General features: G+C 36.0%; 1 protein-coding gene across 3 annotated transcripts in view; it reads right to left on the reverse strand.

Moving 5' to 3' along the window:
* Positions 1 to 9,761: 9,761 nt before the first annotated feature.
* The window catches only part of TET1 (tet methylcytosine dioxygenase 1), a 127,011-nt gene continuing 114,857 nt past the window's right edge, over positions 9,762 to 21,915 (reverse strand). For all 3 annotated transcript variants that reach the window (XM_061197644.1, XM_061197637.1, XM_061197627.1), the window contains 4 exons: positions 19,428 to 19,517; positions 17,971 to 18,108; positions 15,908 to 16,256; positions 9,762 to 10,838 (listed from right to left, as the gene is read on the reverse strand). In XM_061197644.1, coding sequence (XP_061053627.1) covers positions 9,826 to 10,838; positions 15,908 to 16,256; positions 17,971 to 18,108; positions 19,428 to 19,517 — 1,590 coding nt within the window. In that variant the 3' untranslated portion in view covers positions 9,762 to 9,825. The remainder of the gene's footprint in view (positions 10,839 to 15,907; positions 16,257 to 17,970; positions 18,109 to 19,427; positions 19,518 to 21,915) is intronic.

Consider the following 21,915-nt stretch of genomic DNA (forward strand, 5'->3'; position numbering starts at 1 on the left):
GTGGAATCTGGGACCCCTGCATTGGGAGTGCGGAGTCTTAACCACTGCACCACCAGGGAAGTCTCAATAAATATTTTTTAAAAAATAAAAAATAAAATATTACTCAAGCTGTTGTCTAAAGAGCATCTAAAAGATAAAGGCAGGAATTTCCTGGCGGTCCAGTGGTTAGGACTTAGCACTTTCACTGCCTGGGTTCAATCCCTGGTCCCTAGTCCCTGGTGGGGGAAATAAGATATAGATAAAGGATATTAGTTGAGCTGTTTATTCTTTCATCCCCTAGGGTGTTGCCCAGGTCTGTTTGTATGTTCAGCATCTCACATGTCACCCTTTTAACCAGTCAGGAAGAACGTGGAAAATGTAGTCTCTAGCTGCCCAGCTAAACCTGGGGAGGAGGTGGGGAAGGGGAGGTGGAGGGGAATGGAGTTGTTCCTATCACTAGAAGGAAGAAGAGGACTACCAGGATGCTACAGAGAAGTAGGCTTCAAACTAGATGAATTTAAAGTAACTTAGTTTTCTGTGATATTTGCTGGAATATCACTAAACACCTATTGTCAATATATTTTTTCATTTCAGGTTTCAATAAATACTTTAGGATGTCAACTTTAAAATACTGTTGGCATACTGTGTTCAGGATTAAGTTTTATTAAAATAATGATACATCCAAGGGAGGGCATGAGTCAATCTAGAACCAAGATGATTAACAGCTTTGCTAAAAACTAGGGGTGTGAGCTTAACCACTTTAAGATCCTGAATTGATCTGTAAAGTGGGGCTGATAAGAGCCCTTACTTAATAGCATCACTGTGGGGATAAATAGTTTACATAAAATGCAAGGTTTCTGCCTCATAATAAGGATTCCATAAGTGTAGCCATCTTGATTTTGTGTTGAACCCAATCCATACATTTGGTCATCTCCAAATATTAAATCTTATAGTCCTTTGTAGTTAAAAATGTGTGAATTGTATTGGATATTAAATTTTAAAAATGTGATTTTGAAGAGGAAAGAAAAATTAGACCACCAGGTGCAAAATAGAAGTATAAAATTTATTTAAAACGACCCACAAATTTCTGTGTAATCAGGAATGATACAATTTGCAATAGTTTTTTTAAAAACTCATGACAAAGATTTAAAATATAATTTCAATTACAGTATTCATTTAGCCTTATTCAGTTAGAACAATCAAAAAAAAAAAAAAAGAAACTTTATGCTCTAAATAAATGAGACACACAGGAAAATATAATAGACACTTTTCACAACTATCTTACATGTATGTTTCAAAACTAGTACATTTCAAAGCATTTTGCTACATAAACATGAAATCATGTACAACTGCTGTGCACCAAAATTTAGCTTAATTAGGTCTTTCAAGTAACATGCAATTCCAACTCACAAGTCTTCAAGTACTGCTAGTAAGTGTTCCCTTGTATGCAGAGCACTACATATTGATCCTGAATTGAAATCATCATAATTAAGATTATCTCTTTCCCTTCTACATGTTGAAGTGCTTTCTCTTTAAACTGTTTCCCCCTTACGTTAAGAACCAAAAACGGATATATGTGGGGTTTGAAAATCTTTTCCTCACTAACCTATTTCAATGTATGGGATATTTAATACAGTAGGACGGCAATAGGTAAAATCCTCCAAAGGAAAAAACCAAAGGTACAAAATAAATAGTAAATACACCCCAAAGAGAGAAAAAGTCATCTAGAGACAGGAATATTATTTTGTGAAATTGATAATTCTCTACTGGGAATTTAGTACTACTCTACTTCACCATGGTGAAGAATCTGAATATTTTACTCCCACTAATGATGAATATAATGTCTTCTCCTTCAAAACGGGATATTGATATGCATGTGAATCTATTTGGTAGGTCACCATGTATCATAAGAGAAAATGAAGAAACCAGAAATCAGTGCTTTTCTTTCTGCTGAGTAGTTTTTCGACCTTCTCTTTAGGGAACACTTCGTGATTTCTTAGTAACCCAAAGAGGACCATCCACCCATATGTAACAATGCAAAAGCTGCCCTTTATTTTTACCACAAAACCATTCTGGAAAAATAATTCTCTCAAAGCACCTATCACAATGTTATCTCATAAAAGTTTTTTTTTTTTAAAGGCCATATATCTTTGTGTTTTTTTAAGAGCTCTTTTTGTAAAGTTCTATGTCATCAGCCATTTATTTTACAATGTCACAAAGAGGCATTAGTGAGGCTAGACAGTTACTGAACTGAATCACCAAAAATGTTATTTGACTATTTAGGGCAGTCTGGCCTATGTTTTTTGTTAGTAACCCATAATCTACTGATGAAATAGGCCAACTTTCCTACCTCTTTATATTTATAAAGAGCTTACTAAAAACTTTACTAATACATCTCATTATTTTTCTTAACTCTCTGGGCCAAGGTATGTTTAATCTTTGACCCAGAGATTTTATGTGGCTGGAAAAGTGGAACAAAAAAACAAAACAATTTCGAATAAGTGGGAGACAGAGCTATCTCTTAGAGATGCCAAAAATTTTACATTTTTACCATGAGTGCCTGGGAACTAAAATAATCAGTTTACCCAGCACATTCCTTTCAAGGAAATCGCATTTCAATTTACAAAAACATTAAACTTCGATTATGAATTGCTGACCTTGGTCTTTAAAAATATTATTTAGGAGGTTTCCCTTTGTTTCAGTAGTACAGGGACATTCTTTAAACAACAAAGAAAAAAAATTTTTTTACAGGGGAAAAAATAAAACTTCATTAATCTAAGCCCTAACGCAGAAGTCCTAGGAATTTGGGCAGACCTTCCAACGTATGAATGAGAAAATAGCTGGCTAAAATAAATAGTGGAGACAAAATACCTCAGAAGCATATTTTCTCTACAATAAGTAGATTTTGTATTATTCTTAGATTAGGTCTGACAAAATTTCCACTCAGTAACACTCTCTAAGTCATAGTTTATGGCACAGAAATGTGTTCAGCAGTCTGCAGATATTACCTGTTTTAGTTTCACATGGGTTGACTTGCTGTGTGATTTGAAGCAAGCCATTTGCTATTCTTGCCAATCTGCAGCTTCCTCACCTGTGAGATGGGAACATTGTTCTGTCCAACCGTCAGTGTTGGGGAGAAAAAAGCAGCACCTAGGAAAGCAGTTTGATAGCCTAAAACATTATAAAGTACAAGGATTATAATTCTTCTTACTTCCATATTTGCTTTCAAAAGGGTTCCGCATTTTGAGCTGCTATTTTTCAGAAGAAACTGGTATGGAGTGGGGAGTAGAAACATTACAACTTGCTTTTGAGCTGGTAGGTGAACCTGCAGGCTGCTTATAGGAACAAAATTCTCCCTCTTTTCTGCCCCTTAACTTCCCCCTAGTGCACTCAAAAGAGCTTCTGATGACTGATTTATATAAGAACTGTTCGGATTTCTTTCTGTCCATTTTTTTAACTTTCTCACCCAGATCGTAAAACAGTTCCTATTATTGACAACAACCAAATTCCAAAGGGGTAAATTTACATTAGAAAATAGAAACCATCCACAAAATTGAGCTGGGAGATAAGGAGGAAAACACGCAAAAAAAAAAAAAAAAAAAAAAACAACTTTCTATTCTATACATCAGGGGTCCCCAACCCCGGGGCCGCACAGCAGGCGAGCCAAGCTTCATCTGCCGCTCCCCATCACACCCGTCGCTCGCATCACCGCCCGAACCATCCCCTCCCAACCCACCCCCCGTGGAAAAATTGTCTTCCATGAAGCCGGTCCCTGGTGCCAAAAAGGTTGGGGACCGCTGCTATAGATCACACTTGATAATTCAAAGTCACCAGTCAGACAATTGACAATTAGTATGATGCGTTATACAGAAATAGCAGAGCCAAACAGAGTGCTAGAATATATAACTTCTTACACAACTTTTTGTAAAACACTCAAACGCTAATAAATAAGTTGAGGGTCAAACATTGCTGGGTTAGGTAAGGGGAACACTTGATACTAACCTGGGGTTCCTAAAAACTGAATTTGCCTCTAACTGAAAGGGCTGAATAAAAGCTTTTAATTCTTTTTGGTATTATTCCAAAAAGGATTGGTGAAACAATTTTAAAAGACAGGAAAAGACAACCTGAGCCAGATCACTGCTATCCTTAAAATGAACCCTGTGTGTTTGTGTAGGGGACATGGGGGATGGAGACAGAACAGAGAGGGTGGAAGCAATAGAGTTTTAATTTAAAGAAAATTAAAGAGGATTAAAAACTGTAAAAAGAATGAAAGTACACTTAGTGACATTGTAGCTTCAGTAAAATGAGAAAAGAAAAATAATAACAAGCAGAATTTCTAGTCAAAGATGATAAGGTTATGCCTAGCCAAATGGAGAAGAAACCAATTTACTTTCCAATATAGTTTCTCCAAAAATGAAAATGTTTCTGACGGTTGCGAGATTTTTTTCCTGATGAATGAGACAAGAGAATGCCTTTCATAACAGCTGCTAGGAAATTTTTTTTTTTTTAACTTTTAGGAAAACTAGGTTTATACTGTTACCCCAGGGTTTCCAAAGTTGCACTCATACATAAATGGGTTAAATCAACTAATATATAACATTTCCACCTTAGACTAAGTTTTGCTTTAATTTAAGGGACATCTATGGCTGAACAAACTAGAAGAAAATTTATGACCCAGGCAGGGTCACGGACATCACAGTAGGGATGGGAAAGGAGTACAACCAACAAAGAAAAGATTAATGTTAGACTTTTAAAGCTGGAAGTATTAAACATTGTATACTAGCCAAAGAGAAACACATTTTGGTGCCCTTACAGAAGAAGGGAAAATGAGGAGTGGCAAAATTAGAAATACATTTGGATTACTTGAAGGAACAAAACACATGCCCTTTGAAGCGAACAATGGTATTTGATTGGGTGCCCAGAAGAAACTGGCATTGAAACAAAGTCATTCAGGTCCTGGAACGCAGAGAATTAAAGTTTGTAGAGTTCATTGTGGACAAAAACAGTGATGTCCTGCATAAAAGCGAGCTCCACCACCTCCAAAATTAAGAGGAACTTACACTCTTAATTTATACACTAGAGAAAAGCAAAGATCCCAATGATTCTCAAAACATTTTAAGAAAATACACAAATTGCACTTCTGATAAAGGACATACTGATTCTTTCCAAACTGTATTCCAGGGCCGTGGATGGCATCTTTTTTTTTTTTTTTTTTTTTTTTTTTAAGTTGAGTATTGTGTTTTACTCAGAGGACTTTCTGAGGAATTCAAGCCCAGGAGGCAATCTCTCAGATAGTTCTGAGGGACTGCTCCTGGCATCATTTTCTAAACCTGTTAGAAGAAAGCTCAACATGGAGCATAATTTGATTTAGATAAATCCAGACTTCTTCAGAAATCAGAGCACTGATTCTGTCACTTGGTTAAGTGTGCCACAACCACTGACATTGAAGTTATACAAGTTCGATACATTTATGGGCAAGTTTAGGAGCTGTGCACAACAAAACTATTCTAATACTCATAAATAGTCCCATCAAAATAAACTATGCTGGGACTTAGTTGTGAGGCCAACTAGGCAAGAGTGTGAATAGACTGTACAACTATGGCTAGGGAGTATGTACAATAGAAATATACTTTCCCCAATTATTCCAACCATTCAGTCTTTTCTAACTCCTTATATATGCCAAACACTTGTTCGAGGGGAAATAAAAACCTTTACCCTATCAGTACTTGATATTTGTTTATTGAAATAGCAAATAGGACTATTGCCACATTTTGTGAGATGAATTAACAGGACAGCTTCATAGGTAAAAGTCATCTAGATTTCCCACACAAGGCCCACAAAACTCTGCAGGCAGGGAAATCTTGATCCAATTTCACTTAAATTCTTTCCCTGAACCACTCAGAAAAAAACTCAAAGCCATTTTATTTTTGACTTGTACCAAAAATAAGGTTACTTCGCAGCGATAAAATCCCCTGTGGGTGAGCAGATCAAGTCTGTTTTCCTACAGTCCTCCTAACCACAAAGTGGCCTTCATTTGACTGTTTAAATTTTAATTACAAACATAATTGCACATTGACACTCACATCTGCTGTCTGGGCTCCAGTGATTGAATTGTATGTCTTCTAAGGTGTCTTCCAGGGCTGTGAGAGGCCTCTATATTACCTTATTTCACAATTCTCATCAAAAATTTCTACAAAAGATCAAAATTCCCAGTTGTACTAAATCTAGACAAAAAAGATTTCCATGCATCAAGAAGTTGTGAAATAGAAGGTAGCTATATATTAAAGGTCACATACAGCTACTGATTTACTTGGCACATTCAAAGGAAATGTTGTGCCCATATTCAGTGGAAGTTGTCATGCAATGTCAAAAGTTTGTTCCAGATAAAAGATATAATTTGTTTTAAGAAGACTAATTTAAATAGATTGGGGTGATTTTCATACATGCTCTTGTGAAATAAATGATAATCAGTAGGAGTCCACTGAAGTAGTAACATTAGAAAGTAGGTTACTTCATATGAATTAAGCCAGTATCTCATTTACACAGGGGTATGCATTCAATTAACTATGCAGTGGGGTTATGTCTAATTGCTTATGAATCTCATCTAGTTGAAATTCTATATTTAACAAATGAAATTGTTTCATCCACATGCAGATTGCATAATAAAGTTGTGGAAGGTTATTTAAGATGCAAACATTTTGCTAACATGTTGCAAAAATTTACCTATAGTTAAACATTTTCAGCTAGCCTCACTTTCCAATAATATATTTCAATCAGGTTTATGACATGATGTATTGGTACTTTGTGGATGAATTGGAAAGATGTAGGTGAGGCTGACAAGCACAAGAAAAACTTTTCATCGATGGCCTGAGATCCATTAGAAGCAGGATTTTGAAGGGCAGCATGACATTTTGTAGGATTCTACAACAGGTAGGAATTATTCTCTCATTATAGTTGGTAACTTGGTAACTACTATGAACAGGTTGGGCTAACTTGGGAGTCAAGTATCAATGGATTCAATTATCATACCATGAACAAAGGCAGAAGATTGAAAACCCAACGAGTGCTATAAAAGGGGTAAAACAAAAGGTGATAGTACAGTAAAACATAACAGAAGTGTAGAAATAATGTTAGATGACCAGTTTTCTGAGTGAAAATGTCATTTCAAACAAATTTATTTCCTTGCTTCATGAGAAAGAGCATTCTAAAAACAGTATAGCCAGCATACAATCACAATGCTGCAGGACACTGAATAAGCATGAGCTTTGAAAAAAAAAAAAAAAAAGTCACAGGGCAAACAACGGGATGGTACACTGTGTAATTTAGGAAATAGAGTTCAACAAGGAAGGAATCATATGTGGGTCCCACCAAGGGGTTATCAGTTGAGGCAGGCCATTCATGGTGTTACTTACAATAACAGAATGGAAATATTTTAGTTGAGATAGGGTATTTTCATGTACTTGTTTTGGTAAATTGCAACTAACTTCACAAATCCAAATATTCCCCTAAGTCAACATTGGTGCTTCAAGTTTAGATTGTTTAGGAATTTATTTAAAGTTGGTGACAAACTGATTTGAATTGCTGCAGATGTATCACAATGGATTGTTTTGAAGGAAATTTGCTATTTTTGAAAAATATGTGTTAGATTATCTTTTAGGATTTTAATTCTTCAAGTTTACTATGTCATTGGGTGGTGACAAAGAAAAACAAAAGCTAATACTTAAATTTGGGGGACAGTCAATAAAAATTGAATGGAAGAATGGATAGATGGGTGGATGGATAAAGGGTCTTATAACTTTATCCATTAAATCTGGTGAGGAAATAATTTCTAGTGGGAGCTAAGGCCTAAATTCTAAAACAAAATATCACAAGGGTGTATTCCTGATAGTCTAATACTAGTAATATCTTATTGAAGCAGCTGAAACAATAAACAATCACTTATTTATATACTTATATGTATAAGTAACCTTAGGCTCACAAAAATATACATGTTTTAAAACAAATCTAAGGCACACAAAATACTAAAACAAGTCAATGAATTACTCTATTTTACATATTCAAGAAGCAGAAATCTACTTGACAAGATGATAGTCTATCAATGGACATTTTGTTATTTACAATCCCTTCATATTCCTTTATTCAAAATTAGTCAAAAGCTTGAAACTGATACTTTGCACCATATATTATTTTAATATAAGTTACAATGAGTTTTCCTTTAGAGAGCTTGTTGGAACTTTTGCTTTTGCACCAGAATTGTGAGTGTTAGCGGTTGTGGTCTTCCTATGGCATTTCCAAGGGAGAAGCACCAGTAGGTTTTCCATACTCCCAAGGAATCTGACACTTTGAATGTTATAGCACCTCTGCATTTTAACAGAATCAAGTATTTCATTGAAATTTCTTCTTGTTCTAAACATTTTGTTTGGGGCAATTACTTTTGTTTTGCTATAAAATGAGTCAATAAAGTAATGGGAAAAAATAATGGGGGGGGGGGGACTAAAGTAAATGGAATGCCTATTTTCCCATTACCTAGAAGAACATGAGTTAACATTTCCCCAGAACAATATACTTAGATGAACTACTTTGGATTAGCTCTTAATGGACAAACCATGCTTATAATACCATTCCTACTGTTTGCTTACAGTGTGTGTGGGGGGTGTGATGACGATGATAGGGAATTTATTTTCAAAAGATTTCTATAGGAAATTTATTCTTATTCTAGACCAGAATGACTTTCAGAATGAATAAGGCAATTTGGGGTAGATAAGGTTCTTGCTACTTAATTTTTGTATTTTATCACCTTGAAACTTTAGAAGCATTTGACTCTTCAGAATCCTATTATGTCTCATCTCCTTTTGGAAACACCTTTCATGGATTATATTGAGAAAGCTGGGGTGAAAGTAAATTAGGGCCATTGTTGTTCAATAAATCAGAAGAGACCATTCTTATTTAGTTCCAAAGAAAAGTTAATCAATATTGGTAATATGCTTCCTAATTCCAATTTTAGAGAGAATTAACCATTTTTACATGACCTAACTATTTTATATAAGTAGCTAATCTTTGAATGAGAAAGGACTCATTTAAACACAAACCATATACATGATTAGAATACATATTGCAGGTAACAAGATGGAACTCTACACAGCAAGAATAAATGATTTCTCTTGTATGCAAATATGCACAAACAACAGACAATAGGATTCTTATACTATACTATTTCAAGTTACTTTTAAAAATAGAAAGTGCTTTTAAAATATATATTTACAATTTATGAACAGCCTCCAACCATCACCAACAATAATGAATTATTTTATACAGGAGAGAGATTTTAAGAGAGAAAACATTTCATTGGTTTATTTCAAAGGAATATGCCGAGTTTCTAGCAATGATTGGAAGATGTTAGAACAATGGCACCATGAAATAATAATTCAGCTTATTTTTGTGTCGATGTGGTTAAGCACCAGAAGCTGTGTAGAGTTAACACTGCGTGTCTTAATTTTACATCATAGCACATGAACCTGTTAAAATCCTCTAAAAATGACTCGTTTCATAGTAAACAATTTAAAGCACCAAACTGAGTGATTCTACCAAGGTTAACACCTAACCAAAACATCTCTTTATGTATTTAAAACTATAAAACTTTTATTTTTGCTTAAAATGTGCACCTTCTACCAATTGTCAAAATATAGTCACAGTTAAGAAATACCCACCCCCCATTTTTTTTTTTTTTACCTCAGCCTTCAAATGGGTGAGATGAAGATATAGTAAACGACAACATGACTTTCTTTTAAGAGCACCTTGAAAAAATACACTGCACTCGCAAAGGCATTAAGAAGGGGAGAAAAGCCTTCAGACCCAATGGTTATAGGGCCCCGCAACATGTGTGAGAGCATAAGGGGACACGGTGACAACATTGTCATGGGTTAATGTCAACGCTTTGTGGGAAGGAATCTGGTTAAATTCATTAACTTCAGTGGACAGTTCAGGACCCTCGTTAGCTGCCTGGTCTTTCTGCTCGGAGGCTTTAGTTTTCTTATTCTTTGCTTCTTTCGCCTCGAACTTAATCTTGTTTAGTTCGAAACCGTGTTGGGGCTTATTCAGGTTTTTGTGCTGGTAGAAGACAAGAGAGAGGCGTGTAGGGTGATTCCGGTTGGGGTGTTCGACAGGAGTCGTGGCGTGAAGCTCTCGCCTGGCGCACTCAATCAGAACAGAGCCGTGGGCGGGCGCTATGGCCACCCCACCAACATTGGCATCCAGGAAGATGTGCTCACTGTCTGACCAATACTCAACAATGTGGGGCAGTTTCTCCTCAGCAGGTGACAGGGGGTCGTCTGATAGGGGGTCATCTGATGGAGGCTCATCTGCTTCAGAATGCTGCTCGTCTTCTTCCGCCAGAGAAGAAGCAAGTTCATGAGGAGAAGGGATGAATGGGGGCTGCTGGTTTGGCTGATTAGAAGTTAGCTGCTCAGATGGACCAGTGGGAGGCTCAGAATAACCCAGGGAATCTGTCATGGGAGTAGACAAGGTGGAAAGAGGAACCATTTCACCAGGCTGTGCAATCTCAGCACATTCCCCAGCAGCTACGTTAGCACCACTGTGTCTTGCAGAAGGCATTGTGCAGTGGGGACTGCTACCTCTTTCTGAAAACCCGTACGAAACTGATGCATCGTTCTTAAAAGGAACTGTTGTGACCGAAGCAGTCTTAGGGGACCAGGAGAAGCCTGGAGCTAAGTTTGCCTCTTTCACTGGGTGAGGAATGGATGGGGTCGGTGAGTAGGTTTTAGTGTTGTCCGAACCTTTGAAGATAAGGTGGGGTTCAGTTTCACTTTTTATTTCAGGTTGCACAGTCTCTGTTTTATTCCCTAAACAGAGAAAAGGACACCAAATGTGAAGATAAATACAAACTACTTTTGGTAGTTGTTGTCTTTAAACAGTATTTTTAAAGAGAAGTACAAAGAATAATAGAACAAAACACTGATGATGGCAATGTTGGCCAGCTTTGTTCTATTTACTTTAAGCCTGACATATGCACACGTTAAAAATTGTAGGTAGTTTAGGTATGCTTTTTCACCAAATATTTTTTTCTTAAAGAACTATTTACATTGGAAATAATCATAAATAAGTTCACAGATTTAGCCAGAAGGATATCCATTGTCTAAAATGGTAAGATATTGGAAATGACCCAATTGGCTATGAAGTAAATATTAAAACCATACATCAGAATACAGTGCAAGTGATAATATGGTGACCAAGAACAATATTTCACTACCCAAAGAGCTGTTTAGATACATTTTAGGTATTGCACAATCTCATTTTTGAAAATGTTAAAGAAAGTAACAGTTTATAAAGATTTCTGAGTAATGAAAGCATCATAACTGGCAAAGTTAATTATTAGGCAAAGAAAAGTCACATAAATAAGCTATTCCTACCCCTCAGAACAAGTGCATTTAAGCTCTGTTTCTTTCTCACAAAGTAGGTAGATCATTATTATGACATTGGACAAAAGGTGGGCCATGTGCTCTGACATAGCCACACAAACCTAACATCAAATGGAAACATTTTTGTTGAGGACATTCTCCCTGTTTTGATGTTCTAATAAAATGTTTGCAAGGCAAAAGCAGTAGATTTTAAGCACCAAGAAATAGCAAAAGTAAAGTTGTCTTGTTTTAAAATAATTAATATAATAGTAAACATTTATCTAATTCAGAAGATCTGCAATTTTCCCTCAGATAATACAACCTGGAGACACAATAATTCTCATGTCTAAAGAGAACTTATATACAGGACCCAAGGAGTGGTATGTCAAGAAATCTGTGCTACTATCTGTGGCTGCATCTACTATTATAGAGGTTAAGTTGTCAACAAAGTACAGCTCACAGGAAGGAAAGATTTAAAATATGATGAGTCTTTTACTGAATTGGAAAAACCTGTAAAAAGGCTTTCATGGGTAATATTACAAAAGGACAAGAAGTTTTAGGCCAAATATTGTGCATTTGGCTACTAATAGGGTATATATATATAAAAGTAGAGCATGTAAAGATGCTATTGGGGAATGACACAAAGATGAAAATGTTATGACTGCTGTTAACAAGCAGCATGGAACCAGATATGTGAATCTTAAAATAAACCTAAATTAAATATCTGTAAAGTGGAACTACAAGCAAAAAGGAATGATAATTGTCCCCTGCCTTGCCTCTTCACTATCTCTATTGAATCTTTCTCAGTGTTATATGAATGTCTGCACTGTCAGTTGTCTCCTCTTAAACAAACAACTTCTCTTAAAGATATAAAAATCAAAGAAGTTAAAGAATACACTGTAATTCTTAGTTTGAATGTCAGTTTAAATTAATAGTGTTTTTTTATTTTTTATGCTCCTTGGAGGAATGGCTGATTTTAGATATGGGGCAGGATTACATAAGAGGAACCTGGAACATCTTGTCAGAACAGAAACTAAGGAAGTTATCAAAGACAATCGGGGTCATGACAAAAGAATCAGAAGCCACCTTGAAGTGTTTCTACTGATCCAAGACAGGAATTTGAATGAAAGCATATGAATTTGAAGCTTTTTAAAGCATTTTCAAATATAGTGAAAAAAAAGTTCTTAATATGCATTGAAATATAAACTATGTTAAAAAAAACATAAGTTCAAAATGATACTAAATTAAAAAAAAAGAAAAACAATTGATCACACTGGAAGATGCTTGGGAACTAACTTGTATTGTTAACACTGGTGAATAAAGGCAAATAGCTAAGCATTTATTCTGATTTCTTTAATCACCCATACCTCAGAATTAACAAGTTATTACAAGGACAATTTCTTTTTAAAAGAAGATTTAAAAAGTGGAAAAAGAATGACAAACTCCTAATGAAATAAAGAATATGTAATATGACCATAAGTGTTTCTAAAACCATTAGGTAGAAAGCTGTTAGGGAACATTATAATCAGTGAATTAGGTTAACAACACCTGACCTAGTCTTTTTTCTTTCGGCTGTGTCATGCGGCATGTGGGATCTTAGTTCCCCTACCAGGGATCGAACCCACACCACTTGTAGTGGAAGTGCTGAGTCTTAACCACTGGACCTCTGAGGAAGTCCCCTGGCCTAGTCTAAACATCACAAAAAGACACACCAAACACTATGTACTTCCTGATGTGAAGAAATAGGAGTATATAAATCACAGATATTGTTCTGGCCATAGTAATTTTTTTTTTTTTAAATTGAGGTTGAATTTGCCTCTATGGACAATGGTTTCTGCTATAATGAAAAGTGAAAAAACAAGGGAAAAGAGGAAAAGCAAGCTTTAAATTAAAAAAAAAAAAAGGTATAGGAGACATATCAACTAAATATAATGTGTGACCTCGTTTGGATACTGATTTAAACAAACCAAATGTAAAAAACAAAAAATCAATTAGGAGACAAGTGGAGCAATTTGAACACTGATTGGTATTAAGACGTTATTTGATTTTTGTTTGTTTGTTTTAGGTATTGTGGGTATAAAGATTCCTTCTCTTTTAGTGACACATAAAAGATGATTCAGTGGGTAAGATATGACTTCTACAATTTGTTACCAAAAAAAAAAAAACAACAAAAAACTGCACAAGTCATATCTTTATATTTTCATACCCATGTGGCCTGGGTAATGGTATAGATGACATAGAATGGCTATGTATTGAAAAACTTTTAAACTAGGAGCCTATGAGGGAAGTGGAATTCATTATGTAATTCACTCACTTTGTACATTTTTTTATATTTCCATTTAAGGAAAAAAACCTCAACTCTATAACCTTCACTCCATTCAGTTGACCCCCTTTATAGCCAACATGCATGTCTTCCATTTCTCTCCCATTTCCCTATAAACCTACTTCCTTCATTCTCACCACTGTTCTGCAGACTCTGCTCTAGCAGTCGTCTTCAAATGTAATGATAAAATCTCAGTTTTCCTCTCAATTGCCACAGGAGCAGCATTTGACAGGGCTGATCACTCCTCTCTGTGGTTTCACACCTACCACACCACACCTTCCCAGTCTAAGTCTCTCTTGCTGGTTCGTCCACATCTCTGAAACCCCTACAAATTGAAAATTCCCAGGATTTGTCCTCGATCAAGTTTCTTTTTCACCTCGTTCTCTGTGATTTCATTCACACTCAAGGCTTCAAATACCATCTCTATCCAGTTGACCTCTTAAATTTTATCTCCAGTCTGAACCTGTTCTCTGAATTACACTCTTATTCAACTGCTTACCTAACATCTAGACTTGAATGTCTACAGGTGTCTCGAACTTTTACCATGTCCAAAAGTGGGCCTCTGATTTCCCTCTTTATCTTGCCAAATCTGTTCTTCTCCCTCCTTTCCTCATGATAGTTGGTGGTTTAACCATCCTTCCAGTTTCTTCCAGCCAATAACATCAGGGTAAATCTTGACACTTTTTTTGGTCCACACTCCAGACTTAAATCTATCAGAAATCCCCAGGACTTCCCTGGTGGCGCAGTGGTTAAGAATCCACCTGCCAATGCAGGGGACACAGCATCGATCCCTAGTTCAGGAAGATCCCACATGCCACGGAGCAATGAAGCCCGTGTACCACAACTACTGAGCCTGCGCTGTAGAGCCTGCAAGCCACAACTACTGAGCCCGAGTGCCACAACTACTGAAGCCCATGTGCCTAGAGCCTGTGCTCTGCAACGAGACGCCACCACAGTGAGAAGCACACTCACTGCAACGAAGAGTAGCCCCCACTCCCCGCAACTAGAGAAAGCCTGTGCGCAGAAACGGAGACCCAACGCAGCCAAAAATAAATAAATAAATAAAATACAATAATTAAAAAAAAAAAGAAAAGAAATCCCATTGACTCTACCTTAAAAACATCCAGAATCAGACATTTCTCCTGTCCTCCTCATTAGCCACTCTGGTCCAAGCTCCATCATCTCTTTCTTGAGTTGTTAGGATAGCCTGTTTATGATCACCCTACTATTCTATTCTCTACCCCACTTGACTCTAGTTTCAATCCAGTAACTGGGATGTTAGTTTTGAGTCAGATCATAGCCCTTCTCTATTTCTCACTCAAATATAGGCCAAAGTCTTGACAGCAATCTACAAAGCCCAAGATGAATTGCTCAGATGCCCCTCTTACCTCTCTGATCTCACATCCTACAATTCTCCCCATTTCACACTGTGCTCCAACCATACTGGCCTCTTTGCTTACATCAAGTATTCAAGGTAAATTCCTGTCTCCTGAACTTTGCACTTGCCACTTCTTCTACCTGGAATGCTATTTCTCCAAATAAAAACATTGCTGATCCTCATTTCCTTTAGGACTTTACTCAAATGCCTCATTCTCAGTGAATCCTTTTTTGACAACCCTATTCAAATGGAATTCTTTCACAGCACTATGTCCCCTCTTATTCACTGCTACATTTCCGATACCTAGAACAGTTCAAAGTAGTGCCCAGTAATATTTGTTGAATGGACTACTTAAACTGATGCTAAAGCTGATGAAGAAAAAAAAAAGCTGATGAAGTAAGACTTCAAGGAAGTGATGTCATTTTATGTATGCTGAGAAGGGGCTTTGCTTCAAAATAGCTGGGGAACAAACAATAAGAACATGTTTCATTTTTGCTTTTTTTTAAAAAAAAGAATATAAATAGAGAAAAAAATACCAAGAAATACTGATGGGTCACCTTTTTGTTGGCTTTTAATTTTGGCAAGTACGTAGAAATATATTCACCGTCTTAGTTTAAACTCTAAACAAACTATATAAAAATAATTAGCTAACTTGATTGGTAGATATCTGATCTAAAGTTTTTCTTTTCATAATGCCTCTCTCCTAAGAGAGTAGCAAAGATAAAAAAGAAAAATAAGATGCAAAGACAAGTGCAAACCGAACTGCCAGTGAAAAGTTGTGCACAGAAAATTAGCAGGCTCAATAAGCCTTACCTAAAAGTGGCAGCGATGAAGCCTTACTGTTGTTTGTCATTGAATTATTCTTCCGCTTGATTCGAGGAATAAATTTCTTTTCCACAGCCCTTATCTTATGTGCGAGAACCTCTGTCATCATTGCTGCTCTCTTCTTCCCAGAACGAGGAACTGGCTGAGTAAATCGTGTTCTTTTTCTGCGGTGGGGTGCGAGGACCATGATGGCCCCAGATTTGATCTTGGCTTCCATTCCGTCCCTTGAGCCAAACTCATCTGTGTCTGAAAGTTTATAAAGAGGAAGTACATGCAGCTGCTCATCTTGAGGAATAACACCAAATGAGCGGTTATCTTCTCGTGTTAAAGTGCAGACCTGATAGGAAGAAAACATGAAATGGGAACTAGAGATCCTGCACATTCATAATAGTTATTCCTACCTTCTTATTGTTGCCATTGTGAATGGGAACTGTTTTCAGTTGGTTACTGCTGGTATATTCATTCATTTTGGAAAAATATTTTATATATCAAGCCACTCAATGCTTTTCAATTTGAATAACTTATCAACTGTTTGTAAGCAGACCAGTATAATGTTGAGTTGATTTTATAAGTACATATTATACATGTTTATGCATTTTATAATATTTTAAATAGCCTTCTTTGTTACATTCCATCTTATTTCATTGCCTAAGTTAAGGAACAGTCACTGAATTGTTCACTACCTTCATATTAAATATTAACTAATAAAAAGATATTACTTTAGCTTATAAATCACACTATTTCTTAATATTTAAATAATGTAGACTTCCCTGGTGGCACAGTGGTTAAGTATCCACCTGCCAATGCAGGGGACACGGGTTCAAGCCCTGGTCCGGGAAGGTCTCACATGCCGCGAAGCAACTAAGCCCGTGTGCCACAACTACTGATCCTGTGTGCCACAACTACTGAAGCCTGTGCGCCTAGAGCCCGTGCTCCACAACAAGAGAAGCCACCGCAATGAGAAGCCCACACACCGCAACGAAGAGTAGCCCTCGCGCAGCAACAAAGACCCAACACAGCCAAAAATAAATAAATAATTAAATAATTAAAAACAAAAAACAAAAAACAAAAACATGAGAAGAGGAACTAAAATTTAGTTTGACTTTAAACCTAATCCAACCTGATCACTAATATTCTGTAATGAAGCAACTCACATAAAATGTACTAGCCAAGCATGATGTTGAATCACTCTTTGGCTAAGATTCATCTGGATGGATTTATAAAATTTCAGCATTTGGAAATAACATTGGTCTCAGAGACCATAGTCAACATCAGTGAAAAGGTGTGATAGGCAAGAAGTTGTTTTGGCTCCTTAATCTGTTACTGATAGACCTCACTGAGCAAATAAGGAAGGAAGGCTGCCTTTTGATGGATCAGACTGTACACTTCCAATCAAAATGTAATAATCATAGCTATGTCTTCTAAGAGGCCAAAATGGTGTAGTGCAGAAATAGAGGCAATCACTCTCTATTAATCTGTTTTACTAGGTAAGAAGATAACTACTTGAAGCAAACTCATTTCCCTTATAAAAGGACTATTGCATGATTTTTCCTGAGGTCTTCTCCTTAATTTAAGATTATCTTGATTGACTTCTTGCTATGGGCATGTGATTCTTTTCATGGCTATAAACATAGTATGCACATATACGTGCAAATATTTCTTCTAAATATTTCTACATACTAGCACTAAGAACCAATATTAATAAAAAGGATGGTAAATTTGGCACGGTTCCCTCACAAAAAACCTGAAGTACAGATGGCAAGAAACATGAAGTTGCTTAACTTCCTACCTACCAGTTTGATAGCACAGAATGGTTGCTTCGAATAATCATGTAGTTCTACAACCCAACAAACCTACCACAATTAAATGTATAATTCAAGACTTTCAACAAAGTATTTCAGGCTGGTTCTGTAACTTTTTGGGAGCACTATCGATATATACTATGTGGAACAGACATAAAATAGGATTTGTCACAATAATCATCCTTAAGGACCTCAGCTTGAGCGTACAGTGATGGAGCCTTTAGAATGAAAAGCCACCCAGGTACATACCACCGTGCTCCCATTATTCATGTTGTGAATGTCCCTGTGGGGGTGGGCACAGAAGTCTAGGCAAGCAGTGACCCCAGAGAAAGGACGACCTTCTTTCTTGCCAAGCCGACATTCTTGAGCAACGTGTTCAAGCGCCACCTGAAAAATAAAGTATGACCCACGGTTTTAAGAGATAGAAAGAATCACCTTCAACAAAGAGTAAAACTCACTTTCTGATAAAGTTTATGAGTTAATTACACTTTATAATTTCAGAGATATCTGACACTACAGTATATTATTTTAGTGATTGTCTAGTTTAGTAATATTCAGGGTAAAGAATTTGAGACTGCATGGATTAAAATGGTAATTACTGAAGGCAAGGTGAGGGCATTAATACCTGCTGGTGGTGGATAAACAAGAACAGTAGCCTGAAATATTTCATTAGGAAGAAAGAAAAATACAGTGCTTTGATCATGTATCCAGTTTTCAATGTCTATAAAAAGTAGATGTACATATATATTCATGAACCAGTATAGAAAGTAAATTAATAACTTTTTTAAATGAAAGGTTGGAATTTAACAGAGAGCTTGTTATTCATGATAATACAAATAAATATTTTAATTTTTATTAAATATTTTTAAAATATGGACTTCTGGTTATGTTTCTGTTTTTGTTTTTGGTTGCGCCACTCTGCTTGCAGGATCTTAGCTCACCAACCAGGGATTGAACCAAGGCCCTCGGCAGTGAAAGCGCAGAGTCCTAACCACTGGACTGCCAGGGAATTCCCTGATTATGTTTAAAATTAGGTATTTTACACACTTATTTTCTCCTTTCTCTGATATATGATTTGCAATTATTTTCTCCCAATCTGTGGTTGTCTTTTCATTTTCTTTTTTAGAACAATGTGTTCTGCCAACTCAGTTTTATTGAGGTATTCCTGACATACAACATATGTAAGATTAAGGTGTACAATGTGATTAGATACATGTATGTATTACAAAATGATTACCACAATAAGGTTAGTGAACATTGCAATCCGTTCACATAATTACAATTATTTGGTGTGTAGAAGTAACATTTAGGATGTCTTTAAAACATTTAAGTATATAATACAGTATTGTTAATTATAGCCACCAAGCTGTGCACCAGATCCCCAGGTCGTATTTATCTTATAGGTGGGAGTTTGTACCCCTTGACCAACATCTCCCCATCTCCACCACTTCCCAATTACTTTCTTGATGATGCATTTCTGCTTTTATAAGTTTTATTGCTAGAAACAATCATAACTTTGTCACTCTGGAGATTTAATTCAATTGCCATAATAGACTTTTTAAAAAACACTAGACAATTTTTTAAGCTGTCTGATAAAAGATCTACATTAAGTTCAGATTTGAAAAAATTTTCTATTTACAATGACATTGTTTAGATATAAATTTCAACCATGTTTAAGAGTACTGTATAAGGAACCAAAAACATACCTGGTTTTGGTAAGCAACTGGAGCATACTGCTTATAAATTGGAGCTAATTCTGTAGCCAAACTCTGTAAATTATCTTCAAGGTTTTTTTCCTATAGGAAGAGACAGTCCATAAAAGTTGTTTCATAATAACATTAAGATGAGTGATGAGTTTATTATATAACGTATGAAAATGAATTATACATCATTGCTGATGTGTGGTTGATGCACGGTTCATACTTACCCAGATAAAAGAGCTACCATAGAAAATGATATGGATTGTTTTCATAAAATCTAAACTATTAGTCATTGTTATGCTTGAATTTAGTCTTTTGAAATTAAAAGTCTATGTTATCAGCTAATGAGAAATCTAACTGGTGTTAGAGGTAAGTTGCAAAACTGCTCATGTTGTTAAAAACAAGAACCATATTTCATATCTATTCAATAGTACAGGGCACTTGAAGTAAATCAAGACAATTTTCCTGCTAACAAGTGGAGACTTGGAAGAATTCTGACAGTGAAACAAGTTTCTATAACAGAGATGGGAGAGCAACACACATAAGGCACATACTGTGTATCAGATCCTGTGTTAAGAGCTTCAAACGTAATAAGTAGGCAATGGGCTGTCTAAAACCAGTGTTTTCTTTTCTACACAGGAATGGCTATAAATTGAGGAAGATTTGATAGAACTGTGGAGAAGCCTTAACACCATTTCAAGATTCTAGATTCTAATGACAGTAGAAACATGTAAGATTTTTTCAAAGGAAAACCGTCATGACAAGAATATTAAAAATGTCACTGATGACAGCATGAGGTTCGAAGGACAGAAAGGAGCCTTTGGCAACAATAGTTGGAAAACCATTGTGGTAGTTTTTCAGAGATGATTATATCCTAAATCAAGTCAGAGACTTGATAAATGATCAGTCACATCTAAGGAAGACAAGTGATGGAGAACTGACAGCAAGGATGAATGAAGGACTTAAGAAGGTTTGAAGGCTTCTGCCTCATTTGAGATCTGATGGATGCCTAGAACTCAGGAAGGAAGTCTTCGTGTGGACCAGTTCACCTCTGGTATGAAGCAGACTATTATAAAAACCAAAGCCAATGTAGACATAGGAAGTTAATTCTTGAGTGCTTTTTAACAAGCCTCAGTCTTGGCAACTGCAAAGCATCAGTGATAAACCTTTTGGTTTCCTACTCATTTATGTTGGTGCTTTCATTGAAAAGGATATTCATGTATATAGGGTCTATATCTAGATTGCTCTGTTCCATTCATCTGTCTAATTATGTATTTGTTACTCAATGTAGCTTAATAAATATAGTCAGGGAGGTCAGACCCCTACTTTAAAAACACTTCCTAGCTATACTCACACATTAATTATAAATTTGAGGAAAACTTAGGAATTATTATTTAAATGCCTATTAAAAAGACTATTATATTTTATAACACTTGAAATATTGGGTGGGGTAATTGTGTTTTACTGCTAATAGAATATTAAGAATCATTCAGTGTCACAAGTCAGACTGGGCAATTTGTCATCTTATGGAATATCTCATTTATTATGTGGAAATGAAATGAAGTAGGCAAACAGAAGCTAATTAAATAAAACTTAAATAGATGATTATTAGTATCATTTTTGAATGTAGGTTCTTTATTCATATTGTAAAAATCCTGACTTTCTAATGGTTTCATTAGAATGAATATGTCGGATAGAGATTTCTTATCAGATCTTTACCTAATGGGGCTCACACCTACATCCCTCTGCCCTTCTGACCCTGTACTTCATCTCTAGGACCATCTTCTCCATATCAATGCCTACAATTACCACCTGGCCCAAAGACCACCCCTTGAGCTTCAGGTTCTTATTAATGACCTGACAGCCTCACTTGGATTTCTCTTAGGAATCTCCAAGCCAATGCATCCAAACTGAATTAATAATCTGCCTTCTATAAACCTGGTCCTGTTTCAGCATATCCTATGTCAAGGAATAGTACCTAATAAAAAAAAGTCTTTCCAGAACAACCACTGCTTATCATTTCTTCTGTCACAGCCATATTCTAAGTCACTACTATTCCTTCCCTGGACTGTTCTCATAGCTAGCCCATCTTGCTATACCAACTTTTGGCCAACTCCAATCCACAGAGCAGCCAGAAAGATCCCTTTTTAAAAAGAAAAGTTTAACTATATCACTCTCCGCCTTAAAATTCTTCAATGATCTTCCAAAATTCTTGACATGGTTTACAAGGTCGCTTTATGCACCTCACTTTCCCTTGCCTGCTGTGCTTCACTGGCCATTTGTCAGTTCCTGGAAAGAGGAATGCTTCTTCCTGTATTATAAACACTACATAAACGTTACTCATTGTTAATAATAACCATAAGCAAAAACTGATCTTACATTCATTATATAACAGAGTTATTTGTTATAGAATAAAAATTTAACAGTCATGTCAATATAAATAATATATTTGTATACTAACAGCTTTATCAGATACTTATTTGGAAAAAAAAAA

This window comes from Eubalaena glacialis, chromosome 1, assembly GCF_028564815.1.
Source record: "Eubalaena glacialis isolate mEubGla1 chromosome 1, mEubGla1.1.hap2.+ XY, whole genome shotgun sequence".
Taxonomy (NCBI): Eukaryota; Metazoa; Chordata; class Mammalia; order Artiodactyla; family Balaenidae; genus Eubalaena; species Eubalaena glacialis.